The sequence below is a fragment of the Pseudophryne corroboree genome, chromosome 2 (assembly GCF_028390025.1).
Source record: "Pseudophryne corroboree isolate aPseCor3 chromosome 2, aPseCor3.hap2, whole genome shotgun sequence".
Taxonomy (NCBI): domain Eukaryota; kingdom Metazoa; phylum Chordata; class Amphibia; order Anura; family Myobatrachidae; genus Pseudophryne; species Pseudophryne corroboree.
Genome location: NC_086445.1, coordinates 589,874,113 through 589,899,077, shown reverse-complemented (window position 1 = coordinate 589,899,077; position 24,965 = coordinate 589,874,113). Strand labels below are relative to the sequence as shown.

General features: G+C 48.1%; 1 protein-coding gene across 4 annotated transcripts in view; it reads left to right on the top strand.

The window, feature by feature from the left end:
• DNAJC8 (DnaJ heat shock protein family (Hsp40) member C8) overlaps nt 1–24,965 on the top strand; it is a 250,520-nt gene that overhangs the window by 138,529 nt on the left and 87,026 nt on the right. For 2 of the 4 annotated variants that reach the window (XM_063954578.1, XM_063954576.1), the window contains exons 4-6: nt 18,312–18,378; nt 18,721–18,815; nt 20,903–20,974. In XM_063954578.1, the coding sequence (XP_063810648.1) occupies nt 18,312–18,378; nt 18,721–18,815; nt 20,903–20,974 (234 nt within the window). Of the gene's footprint in view, nt 1–18,311; nt 18,379–18,720; nt 18,816–19,013; nt 19,273–20,902; nt 20,975–24,965 lie in introns of those variants that run through there. The other 2 variants (XR_010232197.1, XM_063954577.1) reach the window with 2 other exon arrangements.

Below are 24,965 nucleotides of genomic sequence, written 5' to 3'. Positions count from 1 at the left end.
GTCTTCCCCCCCGCCGTTTCCTCAAATATGCCTTGCCGACAACTCCCTCAGGCATGGAGGCTGTGCTAGAGGCAATTAATAAGCTGTATTCCCAGCAGGTAATACTTAAGGTGCCCCTACTTCAACAAGGACGGGGTTACTATTCCACACGGTTTGGGGTACCGAAACCGCATGGTTCGGTGTGACCCTTTTTTATATTTAAAATCCTTGAACACATACATAAAAAATTCAAGTTCAAGATGGAATCGCTCAGGGCGGTTATTGCAAACCTGGACGAGGGGGATTACATGGTATCCCGGGACATCAAGGATGCTTACCTGCATGTCCCTATTTACTATCCTCGCCAGGAGTACCTCAGATTTGTGGTACAGGATTACCATTACCAAGTCCAGACTCTGCCGTTTGGACTATACATGGCACCGAGGGTGTTACCAAGGTAATGGCCGGAATGATGATACTCCCTTCGAAAAAGGGGATTTTTAATTATCCCGTACTTGGACAATCTCCTTATAAGGGCGAGGTCCAAGGAGCAGTTGCTAGTCGGGGTAGCACTATTTTGGAAAGTGCTACAACAGCACGGTTGGATTCTAAACAGTCCAGAGTCACAGCTGGTTCCTACGACACGTCTACTGTTCCTGGGGATGGTTCTGGACACAGACCAGAAATAAGTGTTTCTCCCGGAGGAGAAAGCCAAGGAGCTGTCATCTCTAGTCAGAGACCTCCTGAAGCCAAAACAGGTATCGGTGCATCATTGCACGCGAGTCCTGGGAAAAATGGTAGCTTCCTACGAAGCAATCCCATTCGGCAGGTTCCATGCAAGAATTTTTCAGGGGGACCTGTTAGACAAGTGGTCCGGGTCGCATCTTCAGATGCATTAGGCTGATAACCCTGTCTCCAAGGACCAGGGTATCTCTACTGTAGTAGCTGCAGAGTGCCCATCTTCAAGAGGGCCGCAGGTTCGACATACAGGACTAGGTCCTAGTGACCATGGTTGCCAGCCTTTGAGGCTGGGGGGCAGTCACACAGGGAAGAAACTTCCAGGGACTTTGGTCAAGTCAGGTGACTTCCCTACATAAATATTCTGGAACAGAGGGCCATTTACAATGCCCTGAGTCAGGCAAGGCCTCTGCTTCAAAACCAGCCGGTCCTGATCCAATCAGGCAACATCACGGCAGTCGCCCATGTAAACCAACAGGGTGGCACAAGAAGCAGGATGGCGATGGCAGAAGCCACAAGGATTCTCCGATGGGCGGAAAATCATGTGTTAGCACTGTCAGCAGTGTTCATTCCCGGAGTGGACAACTGGGAAGCAGATCTTCTCAGCAGACACGACTTCCACCCGAGAGTGTGGGGACTTCATCCAGAAGTCTTCCAAAGGATTGTACACCATTGGGAAAGGCCACAGGTGGACATGAAGGCGTCCCGCCTCAACAAAAAGCTATAAAAGATATTGCGCCAGGTCAAGGGACCTTCAGGCGATAGCTGTGGACGCTCTGGTAACACCGTGGGTGTACCAGTCGGTTTATGTGTTCCCCCCTCTGCCTCTCATACCAAAGGTACTGAGAATAATAAGAAGGCGAGGAGTAAGAACGATACTCGTGGTTCCGGATTGGCCAAGAAGAGCCTGGTACCCAGAACTTCAAGAAAATATATCAGAGGACCCATGGCCTCTGCCGCTCAGACAGGACCTGCTGCAGCAGGGGCCCTGTCTGGTCCAAGACTTACCGCGGCTACGTTTTGATGGCATGGCGGTTGAACGCCGGATCCTAAAGGAAAAGGGCATTCCGGAGGAAGTCTTTCCTACGCTGATTCAACCCAGGAAAGATGTAACTGCAAAACATTATCACCGCATATGGCGGAAATATGTTGCTTGGTGTGAGGCCAAAAAAGGCCCCAACAGAGGAATTTCAACTAGGTCGATTTCTGCATTTCCTACAAGCAGGAGTGTCTATGGGCCTAAAATTAGGCTCCATTAAGATACAGATCTCGGCTCTGTCGATTTTCTTCCAGAAAGAATTAGCTTCAGTACCTGAAGTTCAGACATTGTAAAAGGAGTGCTGCATATTCAGCCCCCGGTGGTGCCTCCAGTGGCACCTTGGGATCTCAACGTGGTGTTGAGTTTCTTAAAAATCACATTGGTTTGAACCACTAAAAACCGTGGATCTAAAATATCTCACGTTGAAAGTGGTCATGTTATTGGCCTTGGTTTCGGCCAGGCGTGTATCAGAATTGGCGGCTTTGTCATATAAAAGTCCTTATCTGATTTTCCATATGGATAGGGCAGAATTGAGGACTCGTCCCCAGTTTCTCCCTAAGGTGGTATCAGCTTTTCACTTGAACCAACCTATTGTGGTGCCTGCGGCTACTAGGGACTTGGAGGATTCCAAGTTACTGGACGTAGTCAGGGCCTTGAAAAATTATGTTTCCAGGACGGCTAGAGTCAGGAAAATTGACTCGCTATTTGTCCTATATGCACCCAACAAGTTGGGTGCTCCTGCTTCTAAGCAGATTATCGCTCGCTGGATCTGTGACACGATTCAGCAGGCGCATTCTGCGGCTGGACTGCCGCATCCTAAATCAGTGAAAGCCCATTCCACAGGGAAGGTGGGCTCATCTTGGGCGGCTGCCCGAGGGGTCTCGGCTTTACAACTTTGCCGAGCTGTTACTTGGTCAGGGGCAAACACGTTTGCAAAATTCTACAAATTTGATACCCTGGCTGAGGAGGACCTTGAGTTCTCTCATTCGGTGCTGCAGAGTCATCCGCACTCTCCCGCCCGTTTGGGAGCTTTGGTATAATCCCCATGGTCCTTTCGGAGTTCCCAGCATCCACTAGGACGTCAGAGAAAATAAGATTTTACTCACCGGTAAATCTATTTCTCGTAGTCCGTAGTGGATGCTGGGCGCCCATCCCAAGTGCGGATTGTCTGCAATACTTGTAAATAGTTATTGCTAACTAAAGGGTTATTGTTGAGCCATCTGTTGAGAGGCTCAGTTGTTTTCATTCTGTCAAACTGGATATAGTATCACGAGTTGTACGGTGTGATTGGTGTGGCTGGTATGAGTCTTACCCGGGATTCAAAATCCTTCCTTATTATGTCAGCTCGTCCGGGCACAGTGTCCTAACTGAGGCTTGGAGGAGGGTCATAGTGGGAGGAGCCAGTGCACACCAGGTAGTCATAAATCTTTCTAGAGTGCCCAGCCTCCTTCGGAGCCCGCTATTCCCCATGGTCCTTTCGGAGTTCCCAGCATCCACTACGGACTACGAGAAATAGATTTACCGGTGAGTAAAATCTTATTTTTTTAATACCTACCGGTAAATCCTTTTCTCCTAGTCTGTAGAGCAGTGATTTTCAACCTTTTTCAATTCGCGGCACACCGATAAGAGTTTAAAATTGCCAAGGCACACCATCAGTGCGCCACGGGAAAAAAAAACACATTGGCCCCCACAGTAATTAAACTGACGGGATGCCGCGATCGGTATACTGACAGCCAACATCACGTTTGTCGGTAAAACATATCTAATCCTTAATAATGCCATACACTTTCCCCCCAGTAATTCCACACACTGCCCCCCCAGTAATTCCACACACTGCCCCCCCAGTAATTCCACCCCATTGCCCCCCCAGTAATTCCACCCCATTGCCCCCCATAATAATTCCACCCACTGCCCCCAATAATAATTGCTGCCACCAACATCCCCCCCCCCACAGTGATTCCAAACATTGCTTACATAAATACATTTTTTATTTTAAATATAAAACCTGCATCTGTAACGCTGAGATGACAGCATGGATGGAGGAGCAGCAGTGGCCAGTGGACGGACGGACACTCCAGGCAGGAATGCGACGTGGAATGGCCAGTGGACGGACGTACACTCCAGGCAGGAATGGGACGTGGAGTGGCCAGTGGGCGGGCGGGAGAGCACTCCAGGCAGGAATGAGACGTAGCGTGCGTGACCTATGAGTCACACACGCGGAAGTGCACACTGCACAGCGCTGTCCGAGCCGGCTATTGATTCCGGCTGGCGGCGGGTCTCTGGCTGGCGGGCGGCAACGGATCTCTCTGGTGGGCAGCGGTGGGGAGCATATCTGGCTGCCGGCGGCACACCTAGAGACCGCTCGCGGCACACTAGTGTGCCGCGGCACAGCGGTTGAAAATCGCTGCTGTAGAGGATGCTGGGCGTCCGTCCCAGTGCGGACTGTTACTTGCAGTTGTATTGATGGTTATTGGTTTCTGTTACACGAAGGTTGTGTATCTGTTATATTCAGCTTGTTGCTGTTTTTAGTTCATAATGTTAACTGGTATTGTAAACCATGTTCTACGGTGTGAGCTGGTGTGTTTCTCACCCTTGGTTAACAAAATTCCTTTTCCTCGAAATGTCAGTCTTCCTGGGCACAGTTCCTATAAATGAGGTCTGGAGGAGGGGCATAGAGGGAGGTACCAGTTCACACCCATTCAAAGTCTTATAGTGTGCCCATGTCTCCTGTGGATCCAGTCTGTACCCCATGGTCCTTTTGGAGTCCCCAGCATCCTCTACGGACTAGGAGAAAAAGATTTACCGGTAGGTATTAAAATCCTATTTTTTTTTTCTTGTACGTCTAGAGGCCGTGAAAAAATAAACGTGGCTGTCACCAGTGGGCGTCTGATGTGTGCAACAATTGAATAGCTCCGATAGACATCCATTCGTATAAATACAATGGGAGGCATGCGGCCCAATTTGATTTGCCTCCTGTATTCAATAATGAAAGCAAATATCTGCTTGTGTTTGGTGCACAGTTGCACATACAGATGTGCCCTCATATATCTAAACTCAGTACTCAATGCAGCTCAAGTGAGACACCAGGTCCAACTATGCTGGCTTTTTTTTTTTTTTGTGTGTGTGCTGAAATTACATCATAGTCGCAATGTGATGTGATTACGACGCACCAGTTAAATGTGCTGATTAATTTGATATGACACATGTAGAAAGTGTGTGATTGAGTCTGTATACCAGAGCACAGTGAAACTTGTATTAAAAAAATATGCTGCGCCTGCTACATTTCTCCTTCATCCACTAGGGGCCACTGGAGTGCAGTTACAATGGAGAAATAGTAGGCAGTAACTGGGAGCTGGCACTTTAAAACTCAAACACTGTGGCTAGCTCCTCCCCTACTATCTCCCCCTCCAAGCCAGTCTTTGTTTTGAGTAGATGCTAGAATCAAGTGGGCTAAGGGACCTTTTCCACTTGGGGGAGGAGTCACAACACAAGGGGGAGGAGCTAGGCCTGCGGGATAGTTCCTCTACTATCCACGCCACCAATTATTACCTTTAGTAATCAGGTGGCGAGCGGAGCGGAGCGAGCCACCGAGCCCGAAGCGTGGCGAGCGAAGCGAGCCCGCGAGGGTACTTTTCGGGTACCCTGTTCGCCCGTAGCTCCTCCCCCTGGTGACGTGTCTCCTTCCCTAGATACGTCAGAAGGTCCCTTCTCCCACTCCGAAATAGAATCAACCCTTTGTTTTGTGCCCAAGGGAGCTGGTTCACTCTTGGGTTTTCTCTGAAAATTTTTTATTTTTCTTACACTCACAGACTGGCAGCTTTGCCACTGCCAGTCTGCACCGCGGGAAGCTGCCGGCGGGGTCCCATCGCAGCTGCGTGCGGCTCGGGATGGGCCCCGGCTGAAGGAGACTCTGGCTCTCCGGAGCTGGCCGGACACCGCTGCGTGCAGCAGCGGTGAGTAGAAAACTTTAGTTTGAGCTCTAATGCTGAGCCAGGAGAAGTGATCCCTGTAGCCTAGTGGGCTAATGCTGCATATCACTAAGCAGATACACAGCCGCCGGAGACCTGGGTGCAGAACACACTCTGACCCAGCTCTGGTGGTCTCCGGCGACTCACATCAGGACGGCTCACATTCTTCTGCCCCTCTGGGGCAGGGGGCAAACTAGAGTGTCATAGTTTGTGTATAGTGTACAGTAACGTGCAGGATACATATAGCTGCTGTGGCTACGCTTCTCCCCGATCCCTCCCTCCCCTTCTGCCTATTTCTAAGCTAATCCTTGTTAGCACAGTGGTAAATATCCCTGTCTATCATGTGGGAGACTGGGGTTTGATTCCCAAATGGGGAGGTTTACTTTAGTGTGTGTATGGGGGAGGGTGACGGGTGCTGCCATGAGCTCCAAGGCAGCACAGAAAATGTTACAATGTCACAAGTGTTCTGTAAAATTCACCCAGGGACAGTCTGGTAATTCCCTTTTATGTGATGGGCTGTTTCACTGGCGAAATCAGTTGAAGTGGTCTCTAGGGCTGTAATCCCTTCCCAAGCCCCGTCCTTTAGTTCCCCTCCACAGGCTTCTACAAAGATTGCTAGCCTCTGTTACACGAATCTGACGATGATATGCCTCTATTAGATGAGGCGGTGGTAGATATACAGGATACTGATGATCAGGTGTATGAGAACTCTGAACCAGTAGCAGGGTATAGAGGGTCTTATTACTGCTATTCGCTCAGTATTACAGGTGGAGGAGACGGAGTAGGACGCCTTATGCCCTTCAAGGTTTGGCACCAACCAATGCCTGCCGGTGACCTTTCCGGTTTCGGACGAGCTAGATGCGCTCATAACAGCAGCCTGGAAACATCCAGACGCGAAGTTTCAGGTATCAAGGAAAATTTTGTCTTTCTATCCTTTTCCCGCAGATAGCAGGAAGCGTTATGAGACCTCTCCGATAGTGGATCCTTCGGTGTCTCCTCTGCCGGTTCCTGGAGCGACTTCGCTGAGGGAAGTGTCGGATAGGAAGTTGGAATCCACCTTGACGACTTTACTCGGCGGCGGGGGTATTACATCGCCCGGCACAGGTAGGTTGTTGGATCCACAAGGCGATGGAAGCTTGGGCGGAGCAATTGTCCTCTGGAATTCGTGATGATTTGCCGGTGGATCAACTGATACAGTTGGCGGCACACATCCGTGAATCAGCCCTTTGCGAGGCTTCCAAGGACATCTGTATTCTAGGAGCTAGGATTTCCGCTTTGGCAATTTCGGCCCGCAGAGCTCTCTGGCTGTGGCAGTGGCAGGCGGTTACGGAGTCCAAAAGGGCAGCAGAAGCGTTGCCCTTTACGGAAGAGGTCCTGATCGGTAAGGATCTGGATGCCTGGATTTTTCAGGCCACTGGAGGTAAGTCGACTTATCTTCCTTCTGCTGCTCCAGCCCCTCGCAGGCCATATAGGGGTCTCTCCTTTCGATCTTTTCGTGCCCCTTCCAGCAGGGGAGGGGTTTCCGCCTCCCGTGGCAATAGGGGTTGAGGCAGAGGTTCCACAGCCTCAACCCAGTCAGAGGTTAAGTCCTCTACCGCATGACGGGCTTCCCTACCACCTGAGAGACCGCAGGGTGGGAGCTCGTCTGTGGGACTTCAGGGCAACAGAGGAGTTGCTTTGCAGGCAGCGGTCCAGAAGATTCTTTCCACAAAGGTACTGATCCCTGTTTCCTCTCATCAGAAATGGGGCTGTTACTCAAGCCTGTTTATCGTACTGAAGCCGGACGGTTCGGTCAGGCCAATCCTGAACTTGAAGGATCTCAATCCGTATTTGAGGGTATTCAGGTTCAGGATGGAGTCCCTCAAGTCTGTTATTGCGGGGTTGGAGCAGAATGAGTTTCTGGCGTCCTTGGACATCAGGGATGCATACTTACATGTTCCCCTTTAGCCTCCTCATCAGGCTTTTCTCCGGTTCGCGATACAGGACGCTCATTTCCAGTTCCAGGCCCTTCCGTTCGGTCTCTCGTGTGCTCCCAGAGTGTTCACAAAGGTCACGGCGGTCATGATGGCCCTATTTCGGAAGCAGGGTGTGACGATTGTTCCCTATCTGGACGATCTGTTACTTCAGAATATCCGGATAACGCAGAAGCTTCTGATTCGGCATGGGTGGATCCTGAACTTCCCGAAGTCTCACTTATGCCCCTCATAACGGTTGCTGTTTTTGGGGATGATTCTCGACACGGCCCGTCAGAAGGCTTTCCTTCCTCAGGACAAGATCCTGTCTCTGCAGACGCTGTTAAGGTCGGTACTTCGACACCGTCGGGTGTCTGTGTATCTCTGCATTCGCCCTCTGGGAAAGATGGTATCGGCGTTCGAAGCTCTCCCGTACGGTCGCTTCCGCTCTTGACCGTTCCAGCTGCGTCTTCTACATCAGTGATCAGGATTTCTCTATCGTCCTAGTGGATGCTGGGGTTCCTGAAAGGACCATGGGGAATAGCGGCTCCGCAGGAGACAGGGCACAAAAGTAAAGCTTTCCGATCAGGTGGTGTGCACTGGCTCCTCCCCCTATGACCCTCCTCCAAGCCAGTTAGATTTTTGTGCCCGGCCGAGAAGGGTGCAATCTAGGTGGCTCTCCTAAAGAGCTGCTTAGAAAAGTTTAGCTTAGGTTTTTTATTTTACAGTGAGTCCTGCTGGCAACAGGATCACTGCAACGAGGGACTTAGGGGAGAAGAAGTGAACTCACCTGCGTGCAGGATGGATTGGCTTCTTGGCTACTGGACATCAGCTCCAGAGGGACGATCACAGGTACAGCCTGGATGGTCACCGGAGCCTTGCCGCCGGCCCCCTTGCAGATGCTGAAATAAGAAGAGGTCCAGAATCGGCGGCAGAAGACTCCTCAGTCTTCTAAAGGTAGCGCACAGCACTGCAGCTGTGCGCCATTTTCCTCTCAGCACACTTCACACGGCAGTCACTGAGGGTGCAGGGCGCTGGGAGGGGGGCGCCCCGGGAGGCAAATGAAAACCTATTTTGGCTAAAAATACCTCACATATAGCCTCCGGAGGCTATATGGAGATATTTAACCCCTGCCAGAATCCGTTAAGAGCGGGAGACGAGGCCGCCGAAAAAGGGGCGGGGCCTATCTCCTCAGCACACAGCGCCATTTTCCCTCACAGAAAGGCTGGAGGGAAGGCTCCCAGGCTCTCCCCTGCACTGCACTACAGAAACAGGGTTAAAACAGAGAGGGGGGGCACTAATTTGGCGTTAGAAATATATAAAAAAGATGCTATAAGGGAAAACACTTATATAAGGTTGTCCCTATATAATTATAGCGTTTTTGGTGTGTGCTGGCAAACTCTCCCTCTGTCTCTCCAAAGGGCTAGTGGGTCCTGTCCTCTATCAGAGCATTCCCTGTGTGTGTGCTGTGTGTCGGTACGTGTGTGTCGACATGTAGGAGGACGATGTTGGTGAGGAGGCGGAGCAATTGCCTGTAATGGTGATGTCACTCTCTAGGGAGTCGACACCGGAATGGATGGCTTATTTAGGGAATTACGTGATAATGTCAACACGCTGCAAGGTCGGTTGACGACATGAGACGGCCGACAAACAATTAGTACCGGTCCAGACGTCTCAAAAACACCGTCAGGGGTTTTAAAACGCCCGTTTACTTTAGTCGGTCGACACAGACACAGACAGGGACACTGAATCCAGTGTCGACGGTGAATAAACAAACGTATTCCTTATTAGGGCCACACGTTAAAGGCAATGAAGGAGGTGTTACATATTTCTGATACTACAAGTTCCACAAAAGAGGGTATTATGTGGGATGTGAAAAAACTACCATAGTTTTTCCTGAATCAGATAAATTAAATAAAGTGTGTGATGATGCGTGGGTTCCCCCCGATAGAAAATTAGGGGCGGTATACCCTTTCCCGCCAGAAGTTAGGGCGCGTTGGGAAACACCCCTTAGGGTGGATAAGGCGCTCACACGCTTATCAAAACAAGTGGCGGTACCGTCTATAGATAGGGCCGTCCTCAAGGACCAGCTGACAGGAGGCTGGAAAATATCATAAAAAGTATATACACACATACTGGTGTTATACTGCGACCAGCGATCGCCTCAGCCTGGATGTGCAGAGCTGGGGTGGCTTGGTCGGATTCCCTGACTAAAAATATTGATACCCTTGACAGGGACAGTATTTTATTGACTATAGAGCATTTAAAGGATGCATTTCTATATATGCGAGATGCACAGAGGGATATTTGCACTCTGGCATCAAGAGTAAATGCGATGTCCATAACTGCCAGAAGATGTTATGGACACGACAGGGGTCAGGTGATGCAGATTCCAAACGGCACAAAGGTGTATTGCCGTATAAAGGAAGAGGAGTTATTTGGGGTCGGTCCATCGGACCTGGTGGCCACGGCAACTGCTGGAAAATCCACCGTTTTTACCCTAAGTCACATCTCTGCAGAAAAAGACACCGTCTTTTCAGCCTCAGTCCTTTCGTCCCTATAAGATCATATCTGCCCAGGGATAGAGGAAAGGGAAGAAGACTGCAGCAGGCAGCCCATTCCCAGGAACAGAAGCGTTCCACCGCTTCTGACAAGTTCTCAGCATGGCGCTGAGACCGTACAGGACCCCTGGATCCTACAAGTAGTATCCCAGGGGTACAGATTGGAATGTCGAGACGTTTCCCCTTCGCAGGCTCCTGAAGTCTGCTTTACCAAGGTCTCCCTCCGACAAGGAAGGCAGTATGGGAAAAAAATTCACAAGCTGTATTCCCAGCAGGTGATAATTAAATTACCCCTCCTACTACAAGAAAAGGGGTATTATTCCACACTATATTGTGGTACTGAAGCCAGAAGGCTAGGTGAGACTTATTCTAAATCTAAAAAATTTTTGAACACTTACAAAGGTTCAAATCAAGATGGAGTCACTCAGAGCAGTGATAACGAACAGGAAGAAGGGGACTATATAGTGTCCCGGGACATCAGGGATGCTTACCTCTATGTCCCAAATTTGCCCTTCTCACTAAGGGTACCTCAGGTTCGTGGTGCAGAACTGTCACTATCAGTTTCAGACGCTGCCGTTTGGATTGTCCACGGCACCCCGGGTCTTTACTAAGGTAATGGCCGAAATGATGATTCTTCTTCGAAGAAAAGGCGTCTTAATTATCCCTTACTTGGACGATCTCCTGATAAGGGCATAGTCCAGGGAACAGTTGGAGGTAGGAGTAGCACTATCTCGGATACTGCTACAACAGCACGGGTGGATTCTAAATATTCCAAAATCGCAGCTGATCCCGACGACACGTCTGCTGTGCCTAGGGATGATTCTGGACACAGTCCAGAAAAAGGTGTTTCTCCCGAAAGAGAAAGCCAGGGAGTTATCCGAGCTAGTCAGGAACCTCCTAAAAACAGTGCATCATTGCACAAGGGTCCTGGTAGAAAATGGTGGCTTCCTACGAAGCAATTCCATTCGGCAGATTTCACGCAAGAACTTTTCAGTGGGATCTGCTGGACAAATGGTCCGGATCGCATCTTCAGATGCATCAGCGGATAACCCTATATCCAAGGACAAGGGTGTCTCTCCTGTGGTGGTTATAGAGTGCTCATCTTCTAGAGGGCCGCAGATTCGGCATTCAGGATTGGATGCTGGTGACCACGGAGCCCAGCCCGAGAGGCTGGGGAGCAGTCACACAAGGAAAAAATTTCCAGGGAGTGTGATCAAGTCTGGAGACTTTTCTCCACATAAATATACTGGAGCTAAGGGTAAATTTATAATGCTCTAAGCTTAGCAAGACCTCTGCTTCAAGGTCAGCCGGTATTGATCCAGTGGGAAAAACATCACGGCAGTCGCCCACGTAAACAGACAGGGCGACACAAGAAGCAGGAGGGCAATGGCAAAACCTGCAAGGACTTTTCGCTGGGCGGAAAATCATGTGATAGCACTGTCAGCAGTGTTTCATCCCGGGAATGGAAACTGGGAAGCAGACTTCCTCAGCAGGCACGACCTCCACCCGGGAGAGTGGAAACTTCATCGGGAAGTTTTTTCCACATGATTGTAAACCGTTGGGAAATACCAAAGGTGGACATGATGGCGTCCCGTCTGAACAAAAAACGGGACAGGTATTGCGCCAGGTCAAGAGACCCTCAGGCAATAGCTGTGGACGTTCTGGTAACACCGTGGGTGTACCAGTCGGTGTATGTGTTCCCTCCTCTGCTTCTCATACCTAAGGTGCTGAGAATTATAAGACGTAGAGGAGTAAGAACTATACTCATGGCTCCGGATTGGCCAAGAAGGACTTGGTACCCGGAACTTCAAGAGATGTTTACAGAGGTCTTATGGCCTCTGCCGCTAAGAAGGGACTTGCTTCAGCAAGTACCATGTCTGTTCCAAGACTTACCGCAGCTGCGTTTGTTGGCATGGCGGTGGAACGCCGGATCCTAAGGGAAAAAGGCATTCCGGAAGAGGTCATTCCTACCCTGGTCAAAGCCAGAAAGGAGGTGACCGCACAACATTATCACCACATGTGGCGAAAATATGTTGCGTGGTGTGAGGCCAGGAAGGCCCCACAAAGAAATTTCAACTCGGTCGATTCCTGCATTTCCTGCAAACAGGAGTGTCTATGGGCCTCAAATTGGGGTCCATTAAGGTTCAAATTTCGGCCCTGTCAATTTTCTTCCAGAAAGAATTGGCTTCAGTTCCTGAAGTCCAGAACTTTGTCAAGGGAGTATTGCATATACAACCCTCTTTTGTGCCTCCAGTGGCACTGTGGGATCTCAACGTAGTTCTGGGATTCTTCAAATCACATTGGTTTAAAACCAGTCAAATCTGTGGATTTGAAGCATCTCACATGAAAAGTGACCATGTTCTTGGCCCTGGCCTGGACCAGGCGAGTGTCAAATTGGTGGTTTTTTTCTCAAAAAAGCCCATATTTGTTTGTCCATTCGGACAGGGCAGAGCTGCGGACTCGTCCCCAGTTCTCTCCCTAAGGTGGTGTCAGTGTTTCACCTGAACCAGCTTATTGTGGTGCCTTGCACCTACTAGGGACTTGGAGGACTCCAAGTTGCTAGATGTTGTCAGGGCCCTGAAAATATAGGTTCCAGGACGGCTGGAGTCAGGAAAACTGACTTGCTGTTATCCTGTATGCACCCAACAAACTGGGTGCTCTTGCTTTTAAGCAGACTATTGCTAGTTGGATGTGTAATACAATTCAGCTTGCACATTCTGTGGCAGGCCTGCCACAGCCAAAATATGTAAATGCCCATTCCACAAGGAAGGTGGGCTCATCTTGGGCGGCTGCCCGAGGGGTCTCGGCTTTACAACTTTGCCGAGCGGTTATTTAGTCAGGGGCAAACACGTTTGTAAAATCCTACAAATTTGATACCCTGGCTAAGGAGGACCTGGAGTTCTCTCATTCGGTGCTGCAGAGTCATCCGCACTCTCCCGCCCGTTTGGGAGCTTTGGTATAATCCCCATGGTCCTTTCAGGAACCCCAGCATCCACTAGGACGATAGAGAAAATAAGAATTTACTTACCGATAATTCTATTTCTCGGAGTCCGTAGTGGATGCTGGGCGCCCATCCCAAGTGCGGATTATCTGCAATACTTGTACATAGTTACAAAAATCGGGTTATTATTGTTGTGAGCCATCTTTTCAGAGGCTCCGCTGTTATCATACTGTTAACTGGGTTTAGATCACAAGTTGTACGGTGTGATTGGTGTGGCTGGTATGAGTCTTACCCGGGATTCAAAATTCCTCCCTTATTGTGTACGCTCGTCCGGGCACAGTACCTAACTGGCTTGGAGGAGGGTCATAGGGGGAGGAGCCAGTGCACACCACCTGATCGGAAAGCTTTACTTTTGTGCCCTGTCTCCTGCGGAGCCGCTATTCCCCATGGTCCTTTCAGGAACCCCAGCATCCACTACGGACTCCGAGAAATAGAATTATCGGTAAGTAAATTCTTATTTTCATCTATTCCTTCATCAGCGGGTGACGCTATCTCCAAATGCACGGTCGTCGCTTCTCTGGTGGCTCCAGTCGGCGCATCTGTTGGAAGGAAGGCGGTTCGGCGTTGGGATTGGACTCTCCTCACCACGGATGCAAGTCTGCGAGGCTGGGGGACAGTGACCCTCGAACATCGGTTTCGGGGGCGCTGGTCGATTCACAAATTCTCTCTCCCCATAAACATTCTCGAACTACGGCCGGTATACAACGCCCTACTTTAGGCACATCACCTGCTGCGTGGGCGAGCGGTCAGAGTTCAGTCCGACAACGCCGCGACGGTAGTGTACATCAACCGTCAGGGCGGCACTCGCAGCCGTGCGGCGATGAGAGAGGTCACCAACATCCTTCTCTGAGCGGAGGAGTATGCTCTGTCCTTCTCGGCGATATTCATCCCCGGAGTGGACAATTGGGAAACCGATTACCTCAGCCGACAGGACATGCACCCGGGAGAGTGGTCACTCCATCCCCAGGTTGTTTTGTCAGCTGGTCCTCCGGAGGGGAAAACCACAGATTGACCTGATGGCGTCCCGCCTGAACTATCAGCTGCCTCGGTATTACTCTCGAAAGAGGGACCCGGCGGCGGCCGTGGATGCCTTCACGGCTCCTTGGAATTTCCAGTTCGTTTACCTCTTTCCTCCTTTCCCGTTGTTGCCTCGGGTTCTGCAACGCATCAAGAGAGCCAACGTTCTGGTCCTCCTGGTGGCTCCAGATTGGCCACGCAGGGCTTGGTACTCCACCCTACACCTGTTGTCAGTAGCCGAGCCTTGGCCCCTGCCACTACGGGACAGTCTACTACAACAGGGTCCTTTTCTTTATCCATACTTATGCAGGCTACGTTTGACGGCGTGGCTGTTAAAAAGGCCATCTTGAAAAGGAAGGGGTTTCCTCGTACGGTTATACCTGCTATGCTTCAGGCTAGAAAGTCAGTTACATCGTCTCACTACTACCGCATTTGGAAGACTTGTGTAGCCTGGTGTGAACGTCGACAGTTTTCTCCTTCAGTTTTTCGCTTGGCCCGCCTTCTCCATTTTTTGCAGGCGGGTTTCTCGGCAGGCTTAAGATTGGGTTCACTAAAGCTGCAGGTCTCTGCTCTTTTGGTTTTCTTCCAGAAAAAGTAAGCCTTGCTGCCGGAAGTTCAGACTTCCTTTCAGGGTGTTTCTACGGATACAGCCTTCCTTTCGCCCTCCAACAGCACCATGGGACCTCAATCTGGTCCTCTTTTTTTTTTCTGCAGTCTTCGTTGTTTGAGCCTCTGGAATCGGTGGAGATGAAATATCTCACCTGGAAGGTGGTTCTGCTCCTGGCTCTGGCTTCGGCCAGACGGGTGTCGGAACTTGGGGCTCTCTTTCTTGTCGACCTCCTTACATGGCGTTAGGGCCGAGCTCCGTACTCTCATGTCTTTTCTACCTAAGGTGGTGTCTGATTTTCATATCAATCAGCCTCTTGTGGTTCCGGCCCTCTCGGTGGACTCTCCGGATTCGAGATCATTGGACGTTGTCAGGGCGCTCAAGATCTATGTGGATAGGTCGTCCGACATTCGGAAGTCGGACTCTTTATGTGTTCTATACGATGCTGCCAGCCGTGGTTGACTGGTTTTCTAAGCAGACTTTGTCCCGATGGAGTCGGCTGACCATCAGACAGGCTTAATTGGCAGCTTCTCAGAAATCTCCGTCTTCACTTTCGAAGCATGCTACGCGCTCTGTGGAGCCCTCGTGTGCGACTGCCCACGGGGTCTCCATGACTACTTTAGGTCGGGCGGCTACTTGGTCGGGCCGACATACGTTTGTCAAATTTTACAGGTTTGACACTTTTGCGGCCTCTGTATCGCAGTTTGGCCGAGCGGTTTTACAGGACTCTCAGCGCTCTCCCTCCCGTTTTGGGAGCTCTGGGACGTCCCCATTGTAACTGCGCTCCCAGTGGCCCCTAGTGGATGAAGGAGAAATCAGGATTTTGGTACTTACCGATAAATCCCTTTCTCCGATTTCACAGGGGCCACTGGACGCCCACCCAGCGCTGTTTCCTCCTTTTTCGCCTAACGGTTCGCAGATCACGATGTGACTGCTTGTTGGGTTCAGGTTAACCTTTTGTTAGGTTAGGTTCCAGGTTTGTTTCGTGTTATCCTGGTTTACATGGCGGCGTTAACCTCCTCTACTTTAACATTAGTTTATTCCAGCTCTCCTCGGGCACAGTTTTACGTAGGACTGGCTTGGAGGCGAGATAGTAGGGGAGGAGCTAGCCACAGTGTTTGAGTTTTAAAGTGCCAGCTCCCAGTTACTGCCTACTATTTCCCCATTGTAACTGCGCTCCAGTGGCCCCTGTGGAATCGGAGAAAGGGATTTATCGGTAAGTACCAAAATCCTGATTGTGCCACTTAGACAAATTTAGAGACTCAGTCGCACACAAATTTACAAGTATCACATATCAAGCTAATCGGCACTGTCTCCTGGTTCATCCTAGTTAGTTGCATTGCGACTAATGATGCATGCGCACTAGGCTATATGCTCCATGAGTAATATCACCTAGTGTTTTCCCTACCCTGCCGAGCGGCAGATATGGTGTGTATGCACTGGATGATAGCGCAGGCGATATCGTTCAGTGTTGTCATGCTGCAGCCGACCTGTACATACAGCTTTCGATGAAAAGTTAACTACACTAGCAGAGTCTCTAGGGACCTGGTGCACCAAGAGAGGCTTTTTAGTGCAACTGCAGCAATGATGTATGAGGATACTTGGAACTGTAGTGTTGGTTAATTGTGCGTTGTTTATAATCCATTACAAGTGAAACTAAACTCTTCATAATGCGGAGTAATATTTCAGCTTAGACCACACAGGTTAATAGGGCACCTGATAAGTAGAACTGCCTAAGGGCCTATTCGACAAGCTTGGTTAAAGCCATTTTATCATCTATGGGGTATATTTACTAAAGGTCCTTTTTCATATTTGATTTTCATTGATTTAAATCTCAAACTATGTTTCAGGGGCTAAAATACACATTTATTAACAGATTTAATTTAGTAATTGTGTTTTAGCCATAGAAACGCCATCCATTTAGATGAATTTTCATCTAATTTAAATAAATAGAAATGTGTAAAAAAAAAATATCTTTAGTAAATATACTGTATTGAGGGATATCCAATTACCAGAGCTTATTTTTCGTCCGGAAAAAAAGGGGCAGTTGCGATTTTTGCCCTGATGGTTATTTTTGGGCTATTTAATTATCCAAGTAGCCCTTTTTTTCAGTCTGAAACTTAACCCCTTTTTCAGGTGAAAACTCATGGGATCCAGGATAAGTTCCTGTACCCATGTGTTTTACAGAAAAAACAGGGCTCTAAGAGCTGTTTATCAGGGATTTTGTTGAAATATACCAGATAAATGCTGGATATCGGGGCTAATTGGATAGCTCCCGGGGGATTCATTAGCAGCGGTAATATACCGTGGCTCATTGTATACTGCCCATTGATAGTTTTCAGCAGTACACCAGCAAAAATCACAAAATACAGAGCGGATTACTTGCTAATCAGCAACGAACTATAAAGCTTTGATAATGGGCTGCTAAAGCTGAAGTGGGCAAGATGAGCATGATTCTTGTGTGCACCAGCTATGACCTGGTGACGGTAGTGTCAGTACCAACCTGAAATAATAATTACAATGGAAATCTGGATAAATACATATTTTTGTATCCGACACGTGTGATGGTGACCATGTTTACATAAGTGCCTCACTCATTTTTTTTTTTTTTTTTCTCGTGGTAAACTGCAGTAAAAGTGGTATTTTTTTTACACAAAGTGGAGTAAATTTACCAACCGTTTATTTTTATTGATTACATCCTCCCCTTAGGGGTGTATTCAATAGATCCGACAAGGGCTATTCAATGGACGGCCAAATCAGACTGTTGGATTTGGCTGTACCAGGGGTCCTGTTCTACCGCTGCCGACAGCGGGGAGAAGTGGACGGCAGGGGGTGATGTCTACAGCGACAAGGGGTGAGAAGCCTGGCTGGGGGATGCCCTGCTCAATCCGACTTTTTTTTAAAAGTCGGTTTGAGATTGTCGGAAAGGGGGCCAAAACCTGTCTGATTTGGCCCCGTTTCCAACAGAAGCACGCGTATCGGCGCCTATTCTGCCGGTCCACGTGTTTTCCGACAAGTCGGGAAAAAAATGCGCTTTTTGAATGTCTGAACCCCTTCCGACCGAAATCTGTCGGAAACTGCTGTCTTTCCGATAAGACCGCAGCTTCCGACAGCTGTTGAATACACCCCTTTAGTCTTCCAGCAGGCCTTGTTCACTTTGTTTTTATTTAACTTCTTATTTTTTACTTCCTCAATGATATTTTCATTTATCAAGTGAGACGTTTAGATGATTGGTGTTGTCAAAGTACCCAAAACTTACTTAACCTAGCAGGCACCTGGGCATCTCCTGCTCAGACCGTTATAAACATTATGTAACGCAGCTGATTGATGGATCCGTTAAATGGGTAGAGTTTTTTCCTTTACATGTCGCTCTAGTATAATTTGATTTTTAAGTTCAGGTGCTTTAATGAAAATTGAAGCTTCCAAAGTTGGTTTGTTTTTCCTTCCAGTTGTCAATACTTGTTCATCCAGATAAAAACCAAGATGATCCAGAAAGAGCCCAGAAAGCTTTTGAAGGTAAATTACTAGTGTAAAATACCTGCTTGTTTATTGCATTTGACATTATTTCTCTACTTACTTGCACTGCTTTTTCGATACTCTCCCCATTCCTCCATAAGATTCCTTGTTTTGTCTACATTTATCATCCATTGTATTGATCATATCAATTTCACACCAATCTTCTGTCAGACCTTATTTTTTTGCCAGCACTTTTTGTTTTGTGATGTGTGTGTGGTACATGTATGTGGCATTCCATGTTATCTATTGTGCATGGTTGAAGAAACATTAGAGCTACAGAGTTATGTTAATGAGTTAACGTCTGCTGCAATTCTTAACCTGGTTTTCCTTTGCTTGCTACAGCGGTAGACAAGGCATATAAGCGTCTGCTGGACACTGAGCAGAAGAAGCGTGCACTAGATGTCATCCAGGCTGGACTGGAGTACATTGAACATATTGTAAGTTACTAAATTTGTTTCTGCCAATCTTTACATTAGTGATGAGTCCCGCAAAGCTATCAAACCTAAGGACCACTAAGCCCCAAAACTTGATTATTCGGGTATAAACCATGAAGGTAAAATACATTGTTCAGTGATAACCTGATATTGCACTGCAGCTCTTGTTAAGTAAAGTATTACCTCCCCACTCCGTTACAGACAGCTGAAGTTCCTCCCGCATCCCTGATGGGATCTCATACAGGTCAAAAAGCTGAGACTACAATCATTTGCCTTGCCGTGACATCATTGGCCCAGCCTCTGTGTATGAATCCACCAATCCACACAGTGCATTTCTGCAGAGCGAGCCTGCTAAGTTGTCACTCTCTCTGTGTCTTCTCTGTTAGAGAAGTACATCCCTCCTTACATGGCAGTCTGTTGCAGAGGAGTGAAAGACAGCATGGTGAACATATTTAGTTAAGTATAAACACTCCAGCTATTTCATGTATATTATTCAGCTCAGTAATTCACAACTGATTGATTTATATTAAAGTCAAATGGCCTTTGTTTGCTTTACTAGTGAGTTCTATTTTTCCCATTTTATTTATTAATGGTAAATATTTATAGAGGCTGTTTTTAGAAAGGGAAAAAAACAAATTGCATTTACCATTTTCCAGTGCTTGAAACGATGTGAGATGAGTGACACAAGACATTGCGTACTGCCATTGTTGCGCTTTCAATGCAGTTTATACTTCAGAAGTACTTTTTATATAATGCGGATATGATGTGAAACTGAAATCGCCAACTGAAAATTAGTAATTTCACTTTGAATTTAGCCAAAAATAACTTCCCAGGGCACAGGCTCTGATAGGCGCCTATCCTGGCGAAGAGCTAGAAGCAGAGTGATACCTTATGCGTTCTCTCATTTTGCTTACCGATTAGTATTTGGCCAGTCTAATGCGCAAGTGTAGCCGTCGGGCTGTGCATGTGTCTGTAGGAGCTGGCGCAGAGGGATCTGATGGTACATTCAGGGGATACTTGAAATTTGTGGGTATCACCTATAAACTGAAATCCGGCAAATCTTTGTTTGATAATTATGCCCCAAAATCCTTCTAGGAAAGTGCTGCTCAAACAAAATATTTTGACCGTGTGGATCTCAGGGACTCTGACCAGAAGGGAATGAAATACCTTTACACATATTGATGTAACGGTCTGTACCGGTAAAAACCATGGTGACATTTTTCCAGGAGATTCCCTTCAATTTATTGTTCTTTTTGCAAAATCGATCTTCGGAGGCCATTTATATATTAAAGTAACCTCATCTTAGTCTGACCCAATCAATTACTAGTCCCAGTATGTCATGACACTGCATGACCGAAGGCAAACTGTAAACCATTAAATAGAAGCTTGAATGAAAAGCTAAATGACACCATTTACATATCACAGCCGTAAAGGTAAATAATTACCCATTTTTGGCTGGAAATTCCATATTAGGGTTTTTTCTTTGTTTTTTTTTTTTACATTACAGGCAGCTGAATCTCCTCTGAAGATTAGGATCGTGGTTTGGTGGGCTCTCAGATCAAAAAGCTTGTTTTGCAGGCAATAGTTACTAGAGCATTACTGTCCCAGTGTTTGAACAAACTATTTCACACTGTTTTGGCCCAGCTAGATCACTCAAACCCTGGATGTTTAGTTATAAAAAAAATCTATCCTAACATGGCAGCCTGTTGCAGTGACCTAAAAGTGAGTATGGGGGACATATTCACTATAAAGATGCCCTTTATTGCTGTTAATCAGCTCTGTAATACACCATTTCCAGTACATTAGGGTGAAATGAGCTTTACCTGCTCTTCTGAAGAGGTGATTCCAGACTTGAAACATTTTTGTACAAATTTCAGTGAGGGCTGTTGTAGTGTCTGCACACTTTTCTAGAAATGTAATTTATGTAAATGTACATTTTAATGTGAATTTAATTGATTTGTTGGAGATTTTAATTTGCTAACTGCTATGTCGCTGCAGTTTTACACAGTATTTGTTCATCAGGAGTCCATAATTATGCCCTTGAGATTTCTTTGGCGTGATCTGTAAAAATCTTTTATTTTTATTTTTAGGTAAAAGAAAAAAAAAAGCAATTGAAAAAAGAAGGGAAGCCATTAGACGTTGAAGAAGATGACCCTGATGTTGTAAGTAACACCTAAGGATCAGTTAAATGGCTGCAAGCCTGCCTCCCCGTGCCTACAATGTGCTGCTTTTACAGTAGCCCTGATATAACTGAATTTTGTTTGTGGCGCTGTGTAAATAGGTATGACATTTAGATTTCATGGGAGTGAGTTGATGTGCCATTGGTGGCGTTTCCACACCATTACAGTGTCATGTGCGCCTATAGATGTGTCCACGTGTATCATTGCTGCAGTCGCCCCAAACAGGCCCTCTCGCTGCGCCAGGTCCTGCGAGACTCTGCTAGCATCAGGTTTTTTTTCTTTTTGTGTGTGTGTCAGTTACAACACGATGCGGCTAGGATGCACCAGGAATGCGCTGATTAATTTGATATGTGACATATCTGTGTGCAACGCAGTCTCTGAATGTGCAGTGAAGTGCTACAATGTAGCAGATGCAGCTTTTTTATATACTGGCTCAGTCGCACAATATACAAGTGTCGCATACCAAATCTGCAGTGTCTCCTGGTGCGTTCTAGTCTCATGTTGCAATTAAGATGCATTTATGGTAAAAAAGACATCTGACACTGGTGCTGTTGGGGAGGACATGAGAGCTCACTCGCGCTAGGCATCTACAGAGGCTAGATGTATGAGGACACTTCTAATTGTATAGAGATGGATTATTGGTCAGTGTGACAAACCTGATTGACTTTGTTGGGATTCATAGGATAGTAAACTTGTGCATTTATTGACTCTAACATCCATGGGGTACACAGGGATAACTGTTGGTAAAGGTGGTGAATAAGTCTGGGCACAAAACAGTTTAATTTCTCTTACGTCCTAGAGGAAACTGGGGTTCCATTTAGTACCATGGGGTATAGACGGGACCACTAGGAGCCATGGGCACTTTAAGAATTTGAAAGTGTGGGCTGGCTCCTCCCCCTATGCCCCTCCTACCAGACTCTGTTTAGAAAATGTGCCCGGAGGAGCCGGTCACAGCTAGGGGAGCTCCATAGGAGTTTTTAGTTTTATTATTTTAAATAAAGTTTAGGCACAGGGAGGCTGCTGGCAACAGCCTCCCTGTTTCGAGGGACTAAAGGGGGGTGGGGGTGGATGTGTGTGTGTGTGTGGGGGGGGGGGGCGCCCTGCGGGGTACGTGCCACTATCTCCGCTGACAGGACACTGAGCTCCTGAGGGGATCGAACGTTCCCTGCTACAGGGGATCGCTCACCCCAGCAGCATGCTGCCACCCCCTTACAGAGCCAGAAGATCAGTGGCAAGTTGGTCACCGCCCCCCCTGGCAAGCGGGGAGTCGGTGTGAAGATGGCGGCAACAGGGTATGGAGCGCAATACTAACTGTGCTCCGGGGCTTATTGGTACATAGTGAGGGGCGCCCTGAGCCAGCCCCTACACTGACCTCCAAGCCTGTCAGCGTCCCAGGATTGCTGCCAGCACTTTTCCTCAGGCCAATATAATCTTACGAAGAGCGGGGAAGCAGCGCCATGTTCAGGGGCGGAGCTTCTTAGAGCGGACCCAGCAGCGTTTAGCCCATTTTCCTGCGCTGTAAGGGAGAGCTGTCCCTCCAAATCCACTCCAGCTATCTCTTACGGTACCAGGGGGTTGTAGAAGAGGGGGGGGGGAGGCTGATATATCTGTACTGTGCTACCTATTAAGCTACACGGTAAGCGCTGGTTAGGGGGTGTCCCTTTCTATTAGTGCTGTGTGTGGGTTGGCTCCAGTCTCTGTGTCTCTCTTGCCATTCTTAGGGGGGTCACTCTGTCTGCCCTTCCCTGTGTGTGTGGAGTGTTTGTGGTCTCCATTAAGCTATGTCCAGGGACTCTGTGTCATATGCTGCAGAGGAAATGTCCTCTCAGGATGATCCCATTCCATGTAATCAGGATTAGCGCAGGTCCCAGCAAGGTTAGTGGTTAGCCTTTATTAAAACTATGATATCTCAGATTTCTACTATGGTTGCACAGAATGAGTCGGCAACTCAGGTTTTACAGAACTCTGGCAGTTTGGTCCGGTTCTGTTACCTCAGGGCCCCCTACTGTATGTTCCCACAAACGTGCTCTTGCCCAGATTATGCAAGATGACACTAATATCGATTCTGACACAGCAGACAGTGACGGGATGTGCGTGGGGGGGGGGGGTTGGGTTCTCTTGCAAAAGGGGTGCAGTTGATGATAGAGGCACCTGAGCAGTTTGATGAGGCTTACTTCACTGACCATAAGAGAGCCTCGCTAACCTTCCCTGCAGAAGCCTGGTAAAACCCGGAGAAAACGTTTCTGGTTGCTTTCCCTGATGAGTATAGGAAAAAATGGGAAAACCTACCCATAGTTGACGCGTCTGTATCCAGACTCTCAAAGAAGGTGGTTTTACCTGTTCCAGGATCTACCGCGTTAAAAGATCCGGCTGATAGCAAGATTGAAACTACGCTCAAATCAATATACACGTCTTCAGGGGCGATACTACGTCGTACTATTGCCTGTGCATGGATTTCCAAAGCTATAGTAAAGTGGTCAGGCACGTTACTTGAGGATTTGGATACAATGGATAAAAGTGACGTTGAATTGTTTTTACGTAACATTCAGGATTCTGCAGGATTTATGGTGGAATCCATGAAAGACCTGGGTTCCATGGCTGCTATGATTTCTTCCATGTCTGTCTCCGCTCGTAGAGGACTTTGGCTGCGCCAGTGGTCTGCCGACGCGGAATCCCGGAGAGGTGTGGAGACCCTACCCTACACAGGTCAGGCTCTCTTTGGGGAAGCGTTAGATGCGTGGATTTCCACGGCTACTGCGGGTAAGTCACCTTTTCTTCCCTCAGCTGCACCTGTTACAAAGAAACCTTTTTTCTTCAGCTGCATCACAGGCCTTTCAGGCTGCTAAAATAAGAAAGGCCAAGTCGTCCAACACCTTCTTTAGAGGAAGTTGCCCAAAATCCAAAAAAAACTGCTGCTGCGGGTTCCCAGGATCAGAAGCCTACTTGAGGTGTGCCAAAATCCTCGGCATGACGCTGGACCGAGCGGCCTGGAGTTGGTGACGGTGGGGGCAAGACTCAGGCATTTCAGTCACGTCTGGGTGTCGTCCGGCCTGGATCCCTGGGTGCAAGATATTGTGTCTCAGGGGTACAGGCTGGAGTTTCATGAACTCCCTCCTCACTGATCCTTTAGATCAAGTTTACCAGCTTTGCTGGCGGACAGGGCTATCCTACAGGAAGCCATCCAGAAGTTGGTGGAGTCACAGGTCAATGTACCAGTTCCTTCCCATTTGCAAAACAAAGGTTACTATTCGCACCATTTCTTGGTTCCGAAACCGGATGGTTCGGTCAGGCCCATTCTGAACTTAAAATCGCTAAACCCCTTTCTGAGGGAGTTCACGTTCAAAATGGAGTCTCTGAGGGTGGTGATATAAGGTCTGGAAGAGGGGGAATTCCTGGTATCCCTCGATATCAAGGATGTGTACCTCCACATTCCGATTTATCCGCCGCGTCAAGCTTTTCTCCGATTCTCACTGTTAGTCATTTTCAGTTCCAGGCCCTGCCATTCGGCCTCTCCACAGCACCGAGTGTCTTCACCAAGGACAGGGTGAACATGATTCCATATCTGGGCAATCTGCTGATAAAGGCATCGTCCAGGGAGAAGCTGTTACAGTCCATTGTTCTCATGACCCGTCTGCTCAGGGAAAACGGTTGGATCCTGAACCTTCCCAAATCATATTTGGAGCAGACCAGAAGGTTGTCCATTCTGGGAATGATCCTCTGCACGTAAATGCAGAGGGTGTTTCTTCCAGAGGAGAAAGCGTTGGTGATACAAACAATGGTCCGGGATGTATTGAAGCCAGCCCGGGTGTCAGTTCACCAGTGCATTCGCCTTCTCGGGAAGATGGTGGCCTTTTACAAGGCTCTGCAGTACGGGAGGTTTCATGCTTGGCCCTTCCAACTGGATCTCCTGGACAAGTGGTCGGGTTCTCATCTACACATGCACCAGAGAATACGTCTGTCACCAAGGGCAAGG